The sequence below is a fragment of the Lathamus discolor genome, chromosome Z (assembly GCF_037157495.1).
Source record: "Lathamus discolor isolate bLatDis1 chromosome Z, bLatDis1.hap1, whole genome shotgun sequence".
Classification (NCBI taxonomy): Eukaryota; Metazoa; Chordata; class Aves; order Psittaciformes; family Psittacidae; genus Lathamus; species Lathamus discolor.
In genome coordinates this window covers 96,477,460-96,499,263 of record NC_088909.1, presented here as the reverse complement: position 1 = coordinate 96,499,263, position 21,804 = coordinate 96,477,460, and the positions used below count along the sequence as shown (strand labels likewise).

Sequence of the window (21,804 nt, the reverse complement as noted above, 5' to 3'; positions counted from 1 at the left end):
ATCTACTGTGCATGCTTCAAAGGCTGCCAGGATGAAAGTTCAAGGAATGGCCAAGCGATGAAGGCCGCTGGACCCCAAAAGGCCACTACTACATGAATATGTATGCTTAGTGACTATATAAGGACGGACTGCTTAGCACTTCAGCAGAGACATGCTAGGAGGAGCTATCCCCCATGTCTCCCAGCCCTGCAATAAAGAATACCTCCTTGTCAACTTTGTTGGCAAGTTCCTCTGAATCAATCTGGCACCCAACATGGGACCCACTGAGGACAGGGCTCCCTAGGGCCTTTGGGAGCTTTTCCCAGAGGGACCCCTCAACTCATTCAGATCACTGCAGGAGCGGACAAGGACCGTCTTTACGAAAGATATTCTTTTCTTTTACATAGTCTGTAAGATGCAGGGGGCATCTAAACTAAGACTAAATTGGGTTGGTAAGCATATGCAAGGTTTGGAAGCCTTCCATAAATCGAGATAGGAAATATCATAGGTGAAGGCGAATACCCAGCTGCTAGCATCCATTTGGTATACACCTGCAAGATGCAGGTGGCACCTTGTGGTTTAGGTCCTGCAAGACACAGGGGGCATCCTGTGGAAATGGTTTCTGATTTTACTGGTATTTGACTTATTTTCTGGCTCGTTACGGTAACAATTTTGGTATTGGCAACAGGATGTTGTAACTGTGTTACTAACTGTTGTTTGTTTGAATTTAGTCTCTATCTCAAGTACTATAACTGTGTGGAGTGCATCTGTGGGATCCCTAGTGTGTGTCAATGTGAAATTAATAATCGGAAATCAACAGAGTGGAGAAATTTTTGCAAAGAGTCCTTTAGGGCGTATTTTGGCACATTGGAAAGAACTGGGAGGGTCTCCTGGGGGCTCAGTAAACAAGAAAACATTGATAAAATACTGTAATCAATAGCGGCCTTTATATACTTCGGAAGATCAGGAAAAATGGCCTAAAAAAGGAACTCTGAGCTATAATACAGTTACAATTGATGCTGTTCTTACAGCAACAAGGAAAATGGGATGAAGTGATGTATGCAGATGTTTTTCACTTTAAGAAACCACTCAGAGTGACAGACAGAATGCAAAACTAATATAGTTCCACCAGTTCCTTTAATTTTGACTTTGGAAAAGGACAGGAGAATAGAAAGCTAAGAAAATAGGAAGCTAAGCTAGAGACATGTTCAGCCTGTGATACTGGGGAAAGATATTTAAAGTTAAAAAAACCCAGAATAATCAGGAAGATAGGTTGGAGAATTAATGTATCACAGGTACCTCCAAGAGGAGCACCCTCTGCATCTGTCCCGGTATCAGGCATCAATCTGGTATCAATAAGGAGAAAGAGACTGCTGCCACTGGCAACAAGCAGCAGATTCACATTCAGAGTTAAGAAAGGGTTAAACCAGAAGTGCTGTTGCACAGGCAGGCATCTGCAGCCACTGCAGAGCAGGGTGAGCTACTGGGGGGGGGGGGGGGGGGGGGGGAGCGGGGAGGAGCTCACACACCTCCTGTGTTTAAATGCAAGATGATTACTAGGGCAAACGGACAAGGAAGAACAGACACAATGACAGACTACAGGCCTGAGGAGATTAAGAACTTATTGGATATATACAAACAGAAATAAAGGAAGAAGTATGGAGAGAATATAGGAATTGGGAACAGGTAGAGAAGAAAAAGCTGACTTGTGCTATAGCCACAGCTACAGTGGCTGCTTTGGGACAACTGGAAACTGGTGGAGGGACTAATGTGAGAGGATGAGGCACAGGTGAAAGAGTGAATTCGCCTCTGGGACCAGATCAGTGTGCATACTGCAAGGAATCTGGATGTTGGAAATGAGACTGCCCTAAAAGGAATACCCACAAGGTGGCTCCAGTAACTGAATTAGAACTAGACTGGTGGGGGACCTGGGGAACCTACCCTAGCAGATCCACCGGTTAAATTAGAGCTAGAGACTAGAGGAAATGGAGTGGAATTTTTAGTGGATACAGGAGCAACATATTCACTGTTAAATCTGAGGGAAAAGAATTTGTTACAGTTGTGGGAGCTACTGACCACAAAGGAAGGAAAAATAAAAAAAAAAATAAAAGCGGCATTCTTTCTGAAACCTTTAGAGTACAAACTGGGAAAACAAATAGGAATGCATAAATTTTTATATATTCCAAATTCTCCAAAATCTGTATTAGGGCGAGAAGCAACATTTAAAGAAGGCAAAATGGAATTAAGAGTTAAAAGCGATCAATTAATTGCAGTTTTGAGTTTATCTTTAATTCAACAGAAAAGCAAACAGAAGGACCTCCCTGAAATAGAAAAAAAATCCTTAATCAGGTATATCTGGGAGTATGCACATCTGAAGTTTCAGGTAAGGTGAAAAATGCTTTGCCTGTTAAAGTAGAAATAAAAAGGGGGGCCTGCCCAATTAGAATAAAACAATATCCCTTAAAATTGGAGGATCAAAAAGGAATCAAAGAAATCATTGATAATTTTTTAAAATATAGATTATTAATTGAATGTGAATTGGAATATAATACTCCTATCTGGACAGTAAAGAAATCCAATGGGGAAAGTTACAGATTAGTTCAAGATCTCAGAGCAATCAACAAAATTGTGGAGGATATTCACCCAGTAGCAGCTAGCTAATCTGTATACCTTATTGACTAAACTGAAGAATAGTCAGAAGTGGTTTACAGTTCTGGACTTAGAGGATGCATTTTTCTGTCTGCCCTAGCCAAAAAAAAGTCAAAATTTATTTGCTTTTGAATTGGAAAAACCTGAAAAAGGAAGGACACAGCTCACTTGGAGAGTTATCTCAGGGATTTAAAAACAGTCCGACCATTTTTGGAAATCAATTGGCACGAGAATTAGAATCCTGGGAAGCACCCACACAGACAGGCACTTTACTACAATATGTTGACAACCTGTTAATTGCTACTGAAACTTAAGACAGAATGTGTTCAATGGACTGTAAAACTGTTAAACTTTCTAGGGCTAAATGGATACCGGTTATCTAAATTGACAGCTCAACTAATTCCAACTTGAGTATCTTATTTAGGATACGAAATAACAGGAGAACAACCAGAACTTGGAGCAGCTCGGAAGGAAGCAATCTGTCAAACACCACAACCATCCACGGTTAAAGATATCTGGACATTTCCGGGAATGACAGGGTGGTGTCGACTCTGGATCCATGATTATGGGGGCTCTGGTAAGACCCTTGTATGAGCTGCTAAAAGAGAATCCAACCTTTCTAAAAATGGACAGATCAAACTGAAGAGGTGTTTAAAAGCTGAAAGACAGAACTCACAAGAGCTCCAGCTCTGGCTCTCCTGGACATAACCAAACACTTTTGGTTATATTCCTACGAGAAACAGCAGATAGCCTTGGGGGGTTTGGCTCAAAAATTGGGACCTTATAAAAGAGCAGTGGCCTATTTTTCAAAGCAGCTGGATGAACCAAGCTAAGGCTGGCCTGGATGCCTGAGAGCAGTGGCACCAGTTAAACACCCAAGAGGCCCAAAAATTTACACTGGGACAAAAGATCACCGTGTTGGTGTTATACACGGTATCAGCAGTCCTAGAACAAAAAGGTACTCATTGGGTATTGCCATCACATTTCTTGAAATATCAGGCTATCCTAGTAGAACTGGATGATGTGGAAATTGTGGTAACTAATGTTGTGAATCCAGCACCTTTCCTTCAGGAAACCCCCACCGAACTGTTAGTTCAGGATTGCTTGGCCACTATAGAGACAGTATACTTGAGCCAACCAGACCTGAAGGAGGAGCCTCTGGAGGGTGCAGATTCCTGGTTCACAGCTTTGTTAATGATGGTAAACAACAAGCAGGATACACCATAACTACACCTTCAAAGGTAATAGAAGCTAAACCATTACCCTCTAACACCTCAGCACAAAGGCAAAAATAACAGCCCTGACTAGAGCCTTGGAGTTGGCAAAGGACAAAGGGATAAACATATGGACTAATTCAAACATGCCTTTGGTGTAGTTCAGGCACATGGAGCAATGTGGAAAGAACACGGACTTTTAAATACCCACGGAAGACAAATTAAACATGCAAAGGAAATTCTGCACTTGTTAGAAGCTGTGCAATTACTTAATGAAGTTGCTATCATACATTGTAAAGGACATCAAAAATGTAACTGATCAAGAGATTGGAAGTAATTTGGCTGATCGTGAGGCTAAATGGGCAGCAGAAACAGAGAAAGTTGAGGTTATGTCCTTAATTCCTGACAGTAATCTGGTAATTGAGCAAAATAAACCTAGGTACTCCAAAGAAGATATGAAACTAATTGAAGACTTAGAAGGATAGGAAATTATGGGCGAGTAGTGATCCCCTATAATCAATTATAGAAATTGGTACAAGAAGAACATACCAAAAGTCATTGAGGAATTAATGCCTTGTATAAATAAACAGATCATAGGAAGAAATTTCTATACCATAGTTCAATTAGTGACAATGTCAACTATGTCTGAAATATAATCCTAAAACTGAAAACAGGAATCAGGTTGGGACAATTGGAAAGGGGAATTATCTGAGACAACAGTGGCAAATAGCTTTTTCTGAATTACCTAGAAAAGGAGGTTATTGATATTTGTTGGTATTGACAGATACTTTTTCAGGTTGGCCAGAAGCGTTCCCTTGCAGGGCAAATAATGTGAAACAAGTGACTAAGGTGCAATTAAATGAAATTATGCCTCATTTTGCGGTACCAGCCATTTATCTCCTCTGATCATGGTACACATTTCAGTGCAAAATTCTTACAAGAAATCACCAAGAAATTGAAAAGAGATTGGCAATTACATGTTCCATATAGGCCTCAGGCCAGAGGGCAAGTGGAAAAAGTTAATCACTTAATTAAACAACAACTAGGAAAGATTTGTCAAGAGACTAAGTTATATTGGTATCAGGCATTACCATTGGCCTTATTAAGAATCAGAACAAAACCTCAGTCAAAGGAAGGAATTAGCCCATTTGAGATTCTATATGGAAGGCCATACCAATCTCACTTTAAAGGGGAGAGCCTTCAAGAAGCAGAAGGATACCTTCAACCATTCTTAGCAAACCTAGGAGAACAGTTAGAAGAAATAAATGGCAGAATGTTAGGGACCAGGGCCAGAGGTTTAGATTATCCTATTCATCCTTTTAAGACAGGAATTTGGGTTTATATTAAGAACTTTACAGGTAATCCTCTTAAGGAAAAGTGGAATAGACCATATCAGGTGCTGCTGATCACCTTCACTGCAATCAAGGTAATAGAGAAACCTGCTTGGATACATTACTCAAGAATTAAGAAGGAGCCAGAACCAGAAAGACACCAGAACTGAGAAAAAGTATGGCACATCAAGTCTTCAGGACCTACATGTGTGAGACTAAACTGATCACAATTTGGACTTGTATAATAGTAGATGTAGAAGCATGGAATCAAAATCTGTATCTGAGACTGATACAAAATGTTACTAGTGTCTTAAACAAGAGTGATTGCTGGATCTGTACTCAGCTACCTAAATCAGGAGAGAGACCGGGTATTCCTTTAATTGGCCTTCCCATCCCCTTTAAGACAAATTGGAATAGATTTTAGAAAGATTCTATTTATACCAGCAAGAGCTGTACAAATGTATAGGTTTTAAGGATTCAAGCCTCGAATATGTCATAAGCTAAATGTGACCACAAACAAAACTCTTAATCAAGGCAACATGTCAGTAGGAAATTACCCATATTGCAGCTACGCAATGCAACTTCACCTTCGAAAACCTTTAACTGGTTACTGGAATGTTCCCAAAGGAAAAGGGTGGTATTGGCTACGTGGAGAAAATGCCTAAAAGGCTTTGCCTCCTAACTGGAAAGAAACATGCACACAAGTGGTTCCCAACTTTACAGTAACTGACACTCATCCCTCTGGAACCTGGGTTCATAGTTTTAATAAAAGAATCAAACAAGGATATAATCCCATAGCAGAAAGAAACACTGCTTTCCATAGCTTTGTTAGATGGCTTATTCCATCTCTAGGTGTTAGTGAATTAGAGAAAGTGATTGTAAATATCTCAGCTGCAACTGAGGAAACGGAAAAATCAAACTGCTGATGCTGTTCTAGCATTATAAGAAGAAATAACCAAGCCTGTCTAAAGTAGCACTCCAAAACTGAATGACATTAGGTACACTGTTAGCATCCCAAGGAGGAGTTTGTTCTGTAAGCAATGAAAATACTTCATAAGGTGGCGCAGGACAACACCTCGTGGGGATTTGAGGAAATCTGGGAAAAATTAACATCATGGGTACCCAATTTCTCCTGGTTGAAACAGTTGGTTTTAACTGTATTAGTAATAATAGGAATGGTTTTGATTACATGTGTAACAGTCCGGTGTTCCTTTTCGTGTTGCAAACTATCAGTAATGAACTAAGAGAACAGAGTTAAACATCAGATAGAAACTGGAAAATATTTTAGAAAAACATTAGAACATAACAGAATGATTAAAGAAACTTTCGCAAAAAGAATTCACAAAGGAACAGAAAAAAGGGGGACTGAAATAGAGAAATATAGGAATATATATCTATTGTAAGTAAGTAAATTAGTTCTGCTTAGTGATCATCCTTGTATACAATAAATGACCGTAGCTGCCGTAGTTCTAGGACCCTGTAACCTTGTGCAAAATTTATGGTAAGCAAAACAGAACACGTAGATAAAGATTACCTGAAACTAGCAGATGTTTAGGATGAGTTGTAGCTGAGTTAACTGATAAGTAGGACAGGGAGAAAACATTCAATTATGTCAGTGCTGTTCCTAAACTAATTAAGCTGGCGTAAGCATTTATCTACTGTGCATGCTTCAAAGGCTGCCAGGAAGAAAGTTCAAGGAATGAGCAAGTGATGAAGACTAATGGAAGAAGTAAACGACCCCCAAAGACCACTAACACATTTTTGTGTGCATGCGGGAGAAACTTCCTAGAAGAATGATGTAATACATAAGTAACCTCATTAATATGCATGTACGTAATAAATATGTATGCTTAGTGACTATATAAGGATGGACTGCTTAGCACTTCAGCAGAGACATGCTACGAGGAGCTATCCCCCGTGTCTCCCAGTGCTGCAATAAAGAATACCTGCTCATCAACTCAAACGTTGTTGGCGAGTTCCTTGAGATTTCTTCGAATCAGTACCCATGCACTGGTATTTATAAAAGGGAAATGGAAAGATACAGAAGTAACCAAATAATTGCATTACCCAATCATAAAGAAAAGAAATGATCAGTTTCTGTGCCCAGAGTAAGCTGCCTAACTAGCTGAAGAGTACATCTTGACACCAATTAGGACAATATTCCAGCCTAGAGCACAAACACTTGCTACAGATTTATGAGCAGTTATACAGCTTAACCCTACCCAGCAGCTAGGCACCGCACAGTTGCCTGCTAACTCCCCACCATTGGGATGGCAGGGAGAAAGAAACCTATGCGTTTTCTCCACAGCTGAGATGCAGGAGAAAGACGGAGGAAGCAAGATCCTCTTCAGATTCTCAAGAGTTGGCTGTCCAATCCGTCTACAGCTGGTGCCTCCATGTCTGTCCAGCCCATTATCACCAGGGTGTTGACACATGATATCAATGCATTCAGTACAAACTTGCACTGTGTGGACCATGTGCACTAAAATCTCAACCAGGTCTTTGGATACCTGGCCATCATTCAGGATGCTACAAATCACCTCCACTAAGACTAATTCTCTCAAATAATGAGAATACCTCTCCTCAATGGTGATACATTTGCTTAGGGAATCTGCAAGATCTTCTTTAAATGCATACCCACCCCACCTCACCCCCCAAAAAAAAATTAAGGTATTCAATTGAACTCAGTTTGTTCCTCAAAGTGTGAGGTGACATGTCTTACGGTTAACAGGACAGGACTATTTATGATTCAAAAGCTATCCATGCTCTGTAACAAAAGTTTTTCAACACCTTGCACAACACTATATAACTTGTTTTACTATGACCACTGACAGAAGGCCACTGAAGATGAGAATCAGAGGTAAAGCCAAACCACCAGCAGCTGAATTTTTTCTCACCCTACAAAACACAGACTAGCTGTATGAATGACTTCTTTGTTCTGTGTATTTGCACCGAGATTATCATTCCAGCATCCTGTGATCAGACATCAATTAGTGTTTTACCTAATGTCTCTGACTGTTGCTCTCTTCATTGGATCCACTTGTAGCATGTGCTTCAAAAGACTGATTACAGACGGATTCAGATACTGAGGGGTATAAAAGATACCATCACATATCTTCTTAAAAAGAGTTGGCACATGATCATCATCAAATGGAAGTGTTCCACATAACAAAGCATAGAGAATAACCCCACTGCTCCAAATATCTACTTCTGGACCTGCATATAATCTGGGAAGAAAGTTAACTATTAGTGATTTGCATTTAATACATTTAAATATTTTCTTCTCTACTTTTTTACACTGTACCACAGTAATTAAAAGTGTATTAACTTGGGACAACTAATCTGCAAGTACTATGCCATTTCAGTTCTATGACATGCTTCCGTTAAATGTCAGTGTCCTTCCACTTCAAATATATAACGTGGCACAAGTACACAGGTTTCCTCTGTAGTTTATAACAGTCCACAAATGCAGTTTAAGTCAATGGCAAACCCAAAGAAACTTGCACCTCCTCCTAAGAAAGCCCATGTTACATATTGTTATAATGGTTTCAGAGGAATCTGTGCAAAGTCAACTATCCCCCCCAGATCTGTGAGGCTGAAAAGTTATACAGCAGAACTTTGCACATATCCTGTGGTGCTGCTTCAATAAAATAAACATTTGGAATCCATCAACAAGAGGCAATATTGAGTGGGTAGCTGAGGGCAGCAAAGAGTCCACAAAAAAAAAAAGAAAAAAGAAAAGAAAGAAAAGAAAAAAGAAAAAAAAAGAAAAAAGAAAAAAAGGAAAAAAAAAAGAAAAAAAGAAAAAAAGAAAAAAGAAAAAGGAAAGAAAAGAAGAAAAAGGAAAAAAGGAAAAAGGAATAAAGAAAAAAGAATAAAGAAAAAAGAAAAAAAAAGGAAAAAAAGAGGAAGTTACTCATTCTGAAGGTACCTACTCAGCTTCATAGCAGACTTTGCCTTTAATTCTATTCACACCTCTACTTCCAAGGTCTGAGCTGTGAGATTTTTAAGATCGATTCAGGCACATTGTGCACACTGCATGTGGCACAACAGACATCACCTCCACCTTGAAGGAGCTATTCAAAGCTAGTTCACAGAACCCTTAAATCCTCATGAAAAATTATCAAGCCAATTAAAAGCTCAGCCCATGGTTTTTCAGCATCAAGCTTGTCAAATGAACTAGTTCTGTGGCCTTTAGAATCAAGCAGCAAAATGAAGTACATGCACACATGTATCCAATATAAAAGAAACTACCTTCCTGAAATTACTTCTGGTGCAGCATAGTTAGGGGAACCACAGCTTGTTCTTAAAAATTCTCCATCTGACATCATATTTGATAGACCTGAAAGTGTATAAGAGTAACTATGAAAAATTGGGAGAGCAAAATGAATTCGTACTGCATAAACCATCTAGAACAAATCACTAGTAATTCAAATGAGAAAAATCAATAAATTTGTATCAGTAAAGAAGTAATATTGTTTGGAATTACTAAAATTTTTACATGAGCATGCCACATAACCCTCCATTTAGTTTATCAAAAATGTGAGTAACATCAATTCATTATTGCACACAACCCAGAAGTATTTGAGAACATATTAATTTTAAAACAAAAAACAGTCTGATTTGGATGACACAGACATGACGGAGAACAAAGTTGTTCTAAGGAAGACAGAACAGCATAGCAAGATAAGATTTTGTTCGTTAACAAGAAAATCTTAAAAATTACATGTTTCTGAATGCTAACGTGTAAGATGCTACACAGAACTGCCTAAAGTTTTGTAGAGACATAGAAAATCTGGGAACTGAGGACTACACCTGACTTCACAATTTCCTGAATCACTGTAGTTCATTAGTTTGATTTTAGATATTCCATTGAGTAATTAAAATGTACTTTAGAACTAGGCCATCTTCATTCACCAGCCCTCAGTATAGTCAAAGATCAATAAAGAACTACCACTTCTAGAATAACTGTAGAAAATGCCTTTAGTTTCTTCAGCGGAGGCTGCATTATCGAGACTACTCTGTCTCCAAGAAGACATTATGTCCTTTTACAGGGGGCAGGGGAAAGATGAAAGAATACAGTATGGCTAGTTTCCATACTCTAATATGCAAAACCTTCTATTAACATCTTATTTGATGCACTAGTAACGACTAAGTCCTATAGCTTTGCTGATTCGTAAGCTACAAGAATACAGTTAAGTTTCTGCAATTCATTTCTGCACCAGGTAAGCATTTTCTACACACAAAAAAACCCCAATATGCTCCCCAGTGCCCACATATTTGAACAATGTACTTATAAATATACTTAGAACACTCAGGATTACCTACTACTGTCCAGAGACCTCAAAGTGCTTTACACAGGCAGGCATTATCCACTATGTCTACAAGAGATATGCCGTGATGCTATAGCAGTATGGATACCTTACTATGCTTATATGATGAGGTTTCCTGATTTAGATATCTCCAAGAACTAGCTGCTAGTCTTCAACAGCTGTGTCACAAATAGGTCATATAAACAGTTAAGCTTTCTGATCAGTTAGGCAGGTATATAGCAAAAAGAACATGAGTTCAGAAGATTAACTGTTCTTATTTTACCTCTCATACTTTAATTACATTTTTTCAATCACAACTTCATAGAGTCTTTAAAGCAAATTTAGAGTAGCTTGATTGGAGGATTAGTGTATTTTACCATACCAATGTAGTTCTTAAATATTATGAATTGCTTCTGCACTGTACTTCCAAGAAAGCTAAGCATCTACAATTTACAGATGGTGAAACAGGCAATAGGAGTGAATTTTGAAGTGGAAAGGTCAGGAACCAAGACTATTTAGCATTTCAGAGACAATACTGTTACGCAAAACCAAACAAATCAGTTTGTAATTTCATCTAGTCACAGAAAATTCCTAAGAGAAAGCTTCACAGAAAAAAAAGTTCTACACATGTGCATGAAATATAATTTTGCTTTATATTCATACTCTTCAGGTTCTTGTATTGTGTCCCACCACCAGGATGTTTAAACAAATGTGTATACTTGAATATTTCCCATAGTAATTAACAGGAGCTAAACACCACCAGAAACATGATCAGATATAAAACAGCAATGCTTACCAAAGTCAGCTATCTTGGCATTCATGTGTGCATCAAGCAGCACATTTTCAGGCTTCAGGTCTCTATGTACTACCATATGCCTGTGACAGTAGTCCACACCAGAAAGGATTTGCTGGAACAAACGTCTACTTTCCTTCTCATCCAGCTAAGGCAGACAAAGGTTTTAAAACAACAGAGACAGTGCAAGATAATTTGGTTTTTATAGATGAATTAAAGGAAATTTTCCCACCACCTAAAGTTATCATTTATCATTGATACTTTATACAGCAGATTATTAGAACTTGTAGCAGAAAGCTCCATAGCTTGCATCATTTTGATTGTACCACAGCTCAAAAATGACTACAAAATATACCCACTGACTCAGAAAGTCTCTGAAATTTCTAATGGCACTTTTGAAACTGGTTAGGCAGATCTTACATACTCTGTAACTAGAAACATTAGCACCCAAAGTACAGCATAATATTTAAGTTGACAAAAGCTGCTGACATGCATCACAGAAGTGACAAGTTTTAGATAGTATGAGCAGCTAGCCCAAAAAGCAGACTTTGCTGGACATTTCCTACAAACATGCCCTAATCCAAGTTTGCTCTAACAACTGAAGTATCCCAATTTGTCAGAAGTGACTTCAAAGCTTTCACAGAAACTGCTCTACTAGTAGAAGAGGATATTAAGGCCACAACAGTAGCTTTCCAATAATGGGTTATAATCAAGACATATTTTTTTAATACTTCAGCTGGATACATATCCACCCAGTCTGCTCCCAGTAATTGAAAATTAACAGATCAGCATAGAGAAGTGCTATGACAGTCATGCATAAAAAAATTAAACATATTAACATTCTACCATTTTCATTTTCAGAAAAAGAAGTAGTCATACAGTATGCTTTAACTGCTAACAGCAAAATTAATGCCAAATACAGAAAAGCAAACCTTCACTTAGCAGGGTGTAACTGGTACGCTCTGCTCCTGGCCCTGGTAATTTGATTAGCATAACTAACACCATTTTATGAGGCACACAGCCATTCTGTGCCTAAGTGAGTCACGTATTTGTGCCCTTTCCCTCACTCTCTGGCCCTGAATGGTCCTGTAAACCCAGCAAGCAAACCAAACATTTCTTCTTCCCATCTCTACTGGCCTCAAGGTTCTGGGGCAGCAGGCTGATAATGCCTTTACTTAATGTTCCTGAAGGTCCAAAGCACCCAAACAGCCTGGTGGTAGTGATAACACCGTAACAGAACAGGGAAGTGTAACAACACCCAGAGGACTGTCTGTGAACTCAGTTACAAGTTCTAAGTGTGGAACCTGGAACAGAACCACTGCTGGACAAGAGCCACAACTCACTGGTGGCAAGATACACCTCCACTATCTTCTGCCTCCTCCAAAGCCTGAGTGACTCTTGTTCTTCCATACGATTTTCAAGTCTAGACTATGAATGTTGTACTGATACAGTAAACCACGTATGAAGATTTGACCAGATCTGCAGAGGGTCCAGGTGATAAGAATTCTAAAAGTTAAATTATATTATAAATGCTGCATTACATTACTTATAAGTTATACTACATTGATTCTGCTTGTTGAAATCGTGTACCACTCTAGTCACAAATGCTGTGCCACACTAACTATATTATCTTGCTAAGAAAATAAAGCTTTAATTATATGCCCCAAAAGGATCCCCAGAAAGAACCTGCCTGTACTTTCAAAGGCAGGTGACACAGAAGTGTTGCAAAAGCAGTAACAGAATACACATCATTGATTTGTAGAGTCAGACTACTTCTTACCCTTCCATTTTTACAGATATAATCAAACAGTTCTCCTCCTGAAACATATTCCATCACCATGAAAATATCAGTTGGCGTACTGATGACCTGGTACCTGATAAGAGAAGGTATTTGTTAGTCTACACACTTAGTAAATGATGCTAAATTACATTTAGTTAAAAACAACATTGTGCAAAGAGTCAGATAAAAGTATAGTTTAAAATATTTATCAGCCAGTTTACAGCTATTGAGATTACATTATTTTTCAGAAGCAATCTTCTCTTTCCACTGTGAGATGTCATCATTGTCACTAATAGTAGCATATTTATATTTCCGAACAGGAATATGAGCCTTTACACTTTCAGAGGGTAAGCTTAGGGCAAATGATTCCTATACAGTGCTGCCTTGCACACAGCTTGGTTCAGAGAGGAAGGAATTCAAAAGGAGTTTGCTAGCATCTCAAATGTATACTTCCCAACGTGCAAAAAAAACTTGACTTGCCATAAAAAAAAATACACTTTAAATGGGAAAACAGACGTGCTTCAGCTTACTGAGAAGTTATTCTTGAACTACACAGAGCAATGAGTTCAGACATGCATTACCTTTACCAATTTTCTCTAACACCATGGTTGAAAGTACCTTAGGTACATAAACATTAACAACATTCTAAAGCCATGGCTAAGAGACAATTACAGAGATAGTATCTTAATAAATTTAAATCCAAAAGTTACAGCCAAGCTTCTCTATAGTCAGCTCATGTTTCTGGGTACGGAAAAAGAGGTTGTGGAATAGTTACATACCTATAATATAAATAAGATTATCAAACCATACAGTGTAGATGACCAGAAAAAAAAGAGAATTTTAGGTAGGAAAACAAGATGCATTCTATTGCTAAAGGTCAAGAACTGCAGGAGGAGATGCTCCAAAGGCTTTATTTAAAGCATGGTATAGAAAGAAAATCTTATTGTAACAGGCTGGCAATTATATACACTGCTAAAGCCATGCATGAATTTTTTCATAAAGCACAGAAATGTTTCAAATTAGACATTGTCTACCTCATAATATTAAGCTGAAGAGATGTTTACCTTTACCCCAGATATCTTAAGCTGCTATCTAACAGTTCCGCAGTCCAGTTCCTAATAGTATGAGCAGCATGATCCCAAATTTCCAGCTATCTGCATAACAACATCGATTTTGTCTTATATGCTACATACATACAAGCTAATAATCCTTCTTTAGAAACGCAGGTTGACCAACTGAAAAGTTGGTGAAAAAATTGATGGAATACCATCTCCTCCCTTCACATGCAAGAGGAAAAAAATGATCTCATAATTCCCTGAGAAAGAAACTGTCATCTGAAATCTGTTAAGCTAACTTAACAGTTTAGCAGCTCCACAAGTACACATTCCTGTTCCACCCCCACATCTCAGTTGGTACACCAACACTTCCTATCTTGTTTTGGCTACAGGTATGTCCTTTGGACTCATTCATGAACTCTTAACTGGCAGCACCAGCAATTCTGCTGTCAAATCAGCTCAACAGACTTCTCAAAACTAACCCACTGAAGAAGTAAGTTGATCTTAAAACATCAAATTTAGCTTCAGTGTTAAGAGCTGTTGCCAAATTAAGTGGAGTGTATAGTGCTGGCATATGTCCATGGTGGCACCATCTTAAGAGAAGACACTGCCAATAAAAAATAAATTAAAAAAAAAAGATAGGACCAACACCACAATTGAGACAGTGAAAATCACCCACAGTCTGGAGGTGCAGATATACACTACAGGAAATGAAAGTCAAAAAAATCAACAACATTTATAACTTATCAGACCACAGATGAGGAGTCTACTGTGGGGTATATTTAACTGTCCCCTGAACTCCACTTTTGAAATACTGATCAACTAACTGATGTAAACAGACACACTGTAAACACCACAGTTAGACAAAGGGGTAGCAGCTTTATTGAAGAATTTCAAAATAATTTAACAAACTGCACATTCCTAATTCAGAATTTATCTCACAGAGTGCCATCTATGCTGGAAAACCATAGATCATTGACCTGCACATCACTAAGAACATACTTTGAGTAAGAAAACACAATAAACTTACTACGGAAATGGCCCTTTACAATCTTTTTTACAACTGATTTTTGAAGCAGAAGAAGTGTCAAATAAAACCAGAAAAAGAAAACTGCAGCATAAGCTAAAAACAGAGATGGATGCTACTAGAAGTATCTATCAGGGCATTACCTTTTACATATCCATTCAAAGAATTTGTAAGTAAAGACCTAAAGGAAGCTCTCCAGCCTGCAGAGATCGGTTTTACGAAAACACATTAGAGGACACTGAAAATGGTTCTGTACTTGGGATGTGGTTACTTTCCTGACAATATACTCCTAGAATTGCCCTTTAAACATATTTCAGATCACTGAGAGCAAAAAAGAGATTACTCCTTAAATATGCTTGAATACAGCAAGCAAAACTTACAGCTTAATTATATGAGGATGCCTGAAGAGCTTGAGGTTCTGAATCTCCCTGCGGATTTTTCCTACAACATCAAGGCTGCGAATCTTCTGTCGATTCAGGATCTTCACTGCAACTTTATGCCCAGTTAACTCATGTTTGCCAACTGCAAGAATAAGGAAGTATTTAGTAAGAGTTTTCAACTGCTCCATAAAGAAAATTTGTTCATTTCAACCATAGCCAAGAAATACTAAGATGCTTGCGTTCCACGTATCCCCATTATCTTGAAATGTGGTTGAAAACCAGATGGCATGTAATTTTTTCCCCCTATTCCAATTACTCCCCATAATTCTATCACTAGAAGATGAATCGGACATGTAAGAAAAATCTTAAACCTAGCCCTCAGATGTCTTGCAGCATGACTACATTTTTTGTGCTACTGCTAACAAAGCATACACTAAAACGCTATCCTTGCTAAATACATCCTTGCTGATTAGGGACACCATTTTCTCTCCCTGTGTAAGTCATTCCAAACTTTTAGCTCACCTGGTAACCAACTCAGACATGTTTTCCTGCAGCTCTCCTACTTTATCTGCAAGAATCCCTCTTATTAAAGAAATCATTATTGTTCCCTCAAGAAGCCGGATTCAGCAATTACTCTGAATTACCAGAGAGTATCAGTTTACTTCAAAAATACTTACCTGCCCTTGGAACAGTCTGACCCGACAGTCCCCAGTCTGTGCAGTAAACACCAGGGGTTTATTACGTAAGTGGTAAAAACTACAGGAAACTCACAAAATAAAAATCAGCTCTAACTATGAGAAGCAATGCAAACATGCAACCTCATATTCCTCAGTTTCTTTCCTACTTCTGGAAGGGTTTAATTTTCTTTCAAGAGAGGAAGTGTAAAACACTTCCTCGACACCTGTCCCTCCTTAATTTGGAAGTGCTATATGAAGCAACCACAACAAAGCTGCCAAGAATATTTTTCTTAAACCCAACACTGGATCACAGATAAAGCACAGAAGGCAAGTATCTGTTCTACTGTAAGTTTTCACTAGCTACATGGATTTCTGCACACAGTTATGTTCTGATTCAGTTATATCATATTAATTTGCCACCCCAATTCCTGCCTTTTGACAATTAGTCAGATTCCAGGGACACCTACATGGTTCAGCCTTGCCCACCTGGACACTGCTAACAGGCATATGCTGACTCACTCATCTGGGTGCCTCTCCTCATCTGAGGATTTAACTAAGCCCCAGGCTTCAAGCTTTATTTAAGTATATCCATGGGAAGCTCTGATAAACAGCAACGATCCACTAAAACGTTCCTGCATTCAACAAGTTATTTGGATGGAGTTAGCAAACACTTATCAATCTGTGAATCTCTTTTCCCAACACAAGACTTTCTAGATGCCTTTAGCTAAAAAAGAAAAAATGCAAGTGAGAAGAAATTCTTAGCAAAGACACAGAGATAACAGTAAGCACCTGAGTAATTATTCTGACAACAAAGACATCCACTATGTAAAATAAAGCATCTTGTCTAAATTCCTGGAGATAACTACATAGTGGATTACCCAAGACCCCGAACCATCACAACCTGACAATACAGAAGAGCTCTCACAGCAAGGTGAGAAAACCCCCTCTCTCACTCTGAGGAGCCATTACCTAAAAATGGCCACAATAATCAAAATACTGGACAGGCACATTTGCACTGCTGAGGAATGGAGAACAAAGCCCACATCCACCACAAGCTCTAGACAGCCAACAAAGCACGGACAGGCCAGTACCTAGAACTGCAAAATCATGTCATGTATGAGAATTAGTGGCTTTCAACATTTACAATTAACATAATTGCATCCCCTATGGGTTTTTTTCAGTTCAAATGTGACTGAAGTTTTAAAGGAACCTAACAAATTACACCACACATGCTCAAACCCCAACAAATAACAATTTATCAGCATAAAACATTAGAAAAGCAACTATTATGTTTGAATTACACAGTTTCTGTTTATCAGTAAGCTAAGCTGAAATAAGGCTATTCTGTGGGGGGATAAAAAAAAAAAGTTAAAATTTAACATTAATTTTGGTTAGTAAGAAACAGCTTCTTGGAAACTAAACAAAAAGACATGAATTTGCATCTTCCTTTGCTTTACAAAGTACATGTAGTAAGGTGTTTAGAAAGTAACACATATCTGAACAATTCTACAGCTTAGCATATACACATTCAGTTCTGACATGCACTGCATTATAAATTCTCATTTATGGGCCAATTTGTTTCATTTCTGATTTGCCAGTCTGAATTAGACAAAAAATCTGGAATTTCAGTAGAACTCAGAAAAACAACAGAAAGTAACTTATTAGCTACTACAATCTTATGTCACATAAAGTCTTCAATACCCATTTTTCCTTTAAAGTAATTAAACAGTGACATTTGCAGTTGACTGAAACTAATTCCAGCTGTCATGGCCATCAAAATTGTGCACTTCCAGCCTTAACTTTATTCATTGACTAGGAGAAAACACATTTTTTGCCTCAACTGTTTGCCGACTTCAAATTAATTATTGTAATGAAAACATAGGGTGGCTTTGTGCGGGTGCAAAAAGATCCCAAAAAGCCCATTCATTTGCTTAAGACATTTCAAACTGAATTACTTTTTTCTTCAGTAATTTTTGCCTCCCTTTTTAAACTTAAGATTTTAATAAAGCTTTTTAAGTTTCAAGTAACTACTTTGGCAAATGAAACTGTTTTCTGGTATTTGGTTCAAGGTATCTGTTAACAGTAATACAGCAGTCACTAACTGGTAACAGACCACTGACTACTTCTGAATTCAGCATGAAGAACTGAATGCAAGACCTCAGATGATAACATCATGAAAAAAGGTAAGCAGAGAGTGTTATCTTTCAGAAAGCTACTTTGTATTACCTCTTCACAGAAGTTTTACCTATGAAACGGAAGTCTCACAAACTGCAAGTAATCAAAATTTGAGTCACCTTAATGGTCAACCAGCTATCAGTCCTTCAACAGAATATCACTGCAGTAAGTTCACTTTACAGACCTGATATTTCCCTATACTTCTTTATTCTCTGGTAACACCCACTGCCTTCAAGCTTCACTATGGCTACGCATAACACCGGTTTCCAAGATACTGGCAGAGTCTCAATGCAGCAGTGACTTCTAACTGTTGAAGTGCAGTAGCAGTGGTCTCTAAACTCAGTCCAGCAGGTCTTCAAATATAAAAGAAAGCCAATTACAAGGCTATACAAACAAAATAAAACATTCTTTTGAAATATCAGTTATAAAACTGTAGGGGGAAAAGCGCTAAATATGCATATGCTGTATTTAATGAAACATTTCTGCAATAGGCTAAAAAGCCAGCCTGAGGCTCAGTTGAAAGTGGTCTTAAAAAGCATGAGCTAAACGAGTGTTTCCATTAACATGGAAACAAAGCAACCATGAGTTAATGCTATGCAAAGGCATTTCGCTGCACAACATTAACAGCAAACTGATCTTCACTATCTATTTCCAAGTCTCTCATCATTGCCTTTACCAAGACAACCTGTTTACATCAGATCTGCAGTCTGTACAAACTAGGGCTTGGAATAATTATTGTATATTTACAAACTTAAATAGAATCCCTCATTTTCTCAGTACAAACCATTGGATGCCTGACTATTTTTCCTTCTATGAAAGTTAACTTTATTCCTAAAACTATCTGGAAACAAAGTCTGCATTCAGTTTCAGCAGGAAACAGCAGCAGTGGGTGAGGAAAAAAAAAAAAAACACCCCTCCCCCCTCAAAACGAAAGGCAAAAAAAAAAAAATCAAAAATAGGGATAGAGGTTTTACATCAAATCCAAGTTTAAATAAGAATGTGTCTCACATGATTTAGCTCAGTACTCTCCTACCCCGCAGCTTTTTACTTGTGTGACATTTTAGGTTTGCCTAGATCATGGCCAGAAACAGCTGTCTCCTCCATGACTGTCCATCTGAGGCACAATCAAGAGTCAATCAGTAGTTAATTCCGACTAACACAACCAGAGGAAAACAAGGAAAATACCACATCACTAAATTATCTGCAAATGCAAATGAAATAAGGCAGGCAGAGGGGTATTACAGAAATAGAGAAATAATACTTCCACCTCTATTTTTTTTTAATTGTTTTAACCTAACTCCATTTCAAAATATTAATAGTAGTGATGTTCAATAATATATGAAAATTTTAACAGTAGCCCCACAAAATTCTCTTTTAAGATGTGAACTTCAGACACATTTTTGCCAAGAGAGACAAGAACATTTATGTAAGCATTTGTTAGTTTTGTGCAGTGCATTGGGAAGTGGGAGAACCATGCATCTTGGACATGCCTCCTCCCCTCAGCCATGTAGTCCCTCCATGAGGAGGAGGGATCCGATCCCTGCCTTCTGCCTTATCTCATTTTCTCTCCTGTTAAGGAGGCGTTAAGATCCCACAGAAAGCAATGGTAGTACTCCAGCTGCTCCCAGGTGGCTGGGGGTATCACTTCATAAACTGTCCTGAAGAAAGGAGACATGGAGGGCTCTGGTCTCAAAATATTTTATCTACTCTTAAAGGCAAACATACTTCTGTTTTCTATACGTGAGCAATTTCTTCAGAACTTGCTAATAGTTGAAAGAGCTTGTGCAGAGAACATACAGCAGAAACACTGTAAAAACATGTTAAAAGTCAGCTAGCAGATTAGATATAACAGGATAAGCTGGAGTTCTCTACTGGTTGTAATCATGAGCAATCCATTAGGATAACCATAAAAGACCTTATGAAGAATGCAATGAGAGTATAGCCTAAGTCAGTTGTGAAAGGTTATTTTGCATTTGCATACCCCAGTATCTGAACAACTCTGACAAACACCACAGCAGGTACAGTATAAGCTAACGTAGTTTTATTACCCATGGCAGCTGGCATCAAGTTTTATTTCTATTTCTGCTAGGCTTCAAATCTGCAATATGGTATCTGCACCCCTACTGGGAAAAGTTTTCAAAGCCCAAGATGGAAAAAAACTTCTTTGGTAACCCCTACTCATGTGGATTTAGCATAAAGTCTTTCTGTATCTGTATGTCAGCTGCGCTGCCAGTTAATCCAGCAATTCCAGAATCATCTTTGTATGCTTATTCCTCTCTTTGCCGAGGAAGAAGTCTTGAGGCCTTTACAAGGACATCAAGAGTTGGTACTTGTGCAGCAAAATGCAAGGTACAGACAGCCCAAGAACTAAGCCTCCCTACTTCCCTTACACATCCGGCGCTGTCTGCAATAAATGCAGCATCGTTAGCTTGCCGTAGTCAGTTCCGCGAACACAGAAGAGAGCCGCTCCCTCCCCCAACACTCACTCCCCGCCGTCAGGCCAGCCACACAACTCCTCTCCCGGGGGTCACGCGCAGCGTATCGGGCGATGTTCGCACGTTCGGCCAGAGCCCCCTCGCCCGGTCCACGCTGCGGCTGCGGACAAGGCTCCCGCTAACGGCCCATGACCGCCTTCCTCCGACGGCGGCACTGGCAGCCCGACCAGCAGCCGCTTCCCTGCCCCTCTCCTCCGCGCCGCCGGACCACGCTGCCAGCGCCGCCGCAGCCCATGACTCACCCGCCCGGCGGCACCGGCCGGGCGGCGCCTAGCAGCTCAAGTTTCGCCGCCGGGAAGGCTTGGCCCGCCGCAGCCCTACGGGCGGGAGACGGAGCGGGGCCAAGCCCGGGCTGCGACAGCGGCATCCGCATCCCCCTGCCCTGCCAGGTTTCCGAGGCCGTCCGGCCATAACGGGCCGGCTGCCGGCGGCAGCAGCAAGAGAGACCCAGAGACCCCGCCGCTGAGCCCTGCCCGCTACCCCCATGCCCGCAGCCCGGTGCGCGGGGCAGGCGGCAGCCCCCCTCTCCGCTGCTCACCCTTGACTTTGCCGAAGGTGCCGACGCCGAGCGTGTCGCCCAGAATGTAATGCCCGATCTTCACCCGCCCGTGCTCGTGCTTCTGTTTATCACCCGCCGCCGCCATCTTTAGCCAAGGGCCGAGTCTGCGCATCGTAGCCGCCCGCGCCGAAGCCTTAACGGAGGAGGAGCAACCCCACAGTGCCCGTCCGCGCCGAAACCTGGAAGCGAGCTGCGCTTCTAGCGGCTTCCCGCTCTCCCTGGGACAAACCATTGCGGTTGCAGGAGGGGAGTGCCGGGTCGGCCGAGCGGCGCCTCGAGTGTGCGGATCTTGCCCGCAGGTAGCTGGAAACGGGAGCTCGACGCAGTCCTTGATGCGGAGTGTCTCTTCTGGTCTCGAGGTGAGCCGGCAGAGGGAAC

The 21,804-nt window shown here is 39.8% G+C and overlaps 1 protein-coding gene across 1 annotated transcript in view; it reads right to left on the bottom strand.

Annotated features, from left to right (window-relative positions):
* The window catches only part of PRKAA1 (protein kinase AMP-activated catalytic subunit alpha 1), a 29,747-nt gene extending 8,154 nt beyond the window's left edge, over window positions 1-21,593 (bottom strand). The window contains exons 1-6 of the mRNA XM_065661292.1: window positions 21,406-21,593; window positions 15,521-15,662; window positions 13,059-13,152; window positions 11,282-11,426; window positions 9,428-9,515; window positions 8,176-8,400 (exon numbers count right to left, since the gene is read on the bottom strand). Of these exons, the coding sequence (XP_065517364.1) occupies window positions 8,176-8,400; window positions 9,428-9,515; window positions 11,282-11,426; window positions 13,059-13,152; window positions 15,521-15,662; window positions 21,406-21,538 (827 nt within the window). The 5' untranslated portion in view covers window positions 21,539-21,593. The remainder of the gene's footprint in view (window positions 1-8,175; window positions 8,401-9,427; window positions 9,516-11,281; window positions 11,427-13,058; window positions 13,153-15,520; window positions 15,663-21,405) is intronic.
* Between the last annotated feature and the right edge of the window lie 211 nt (window positions 21,594-21,804).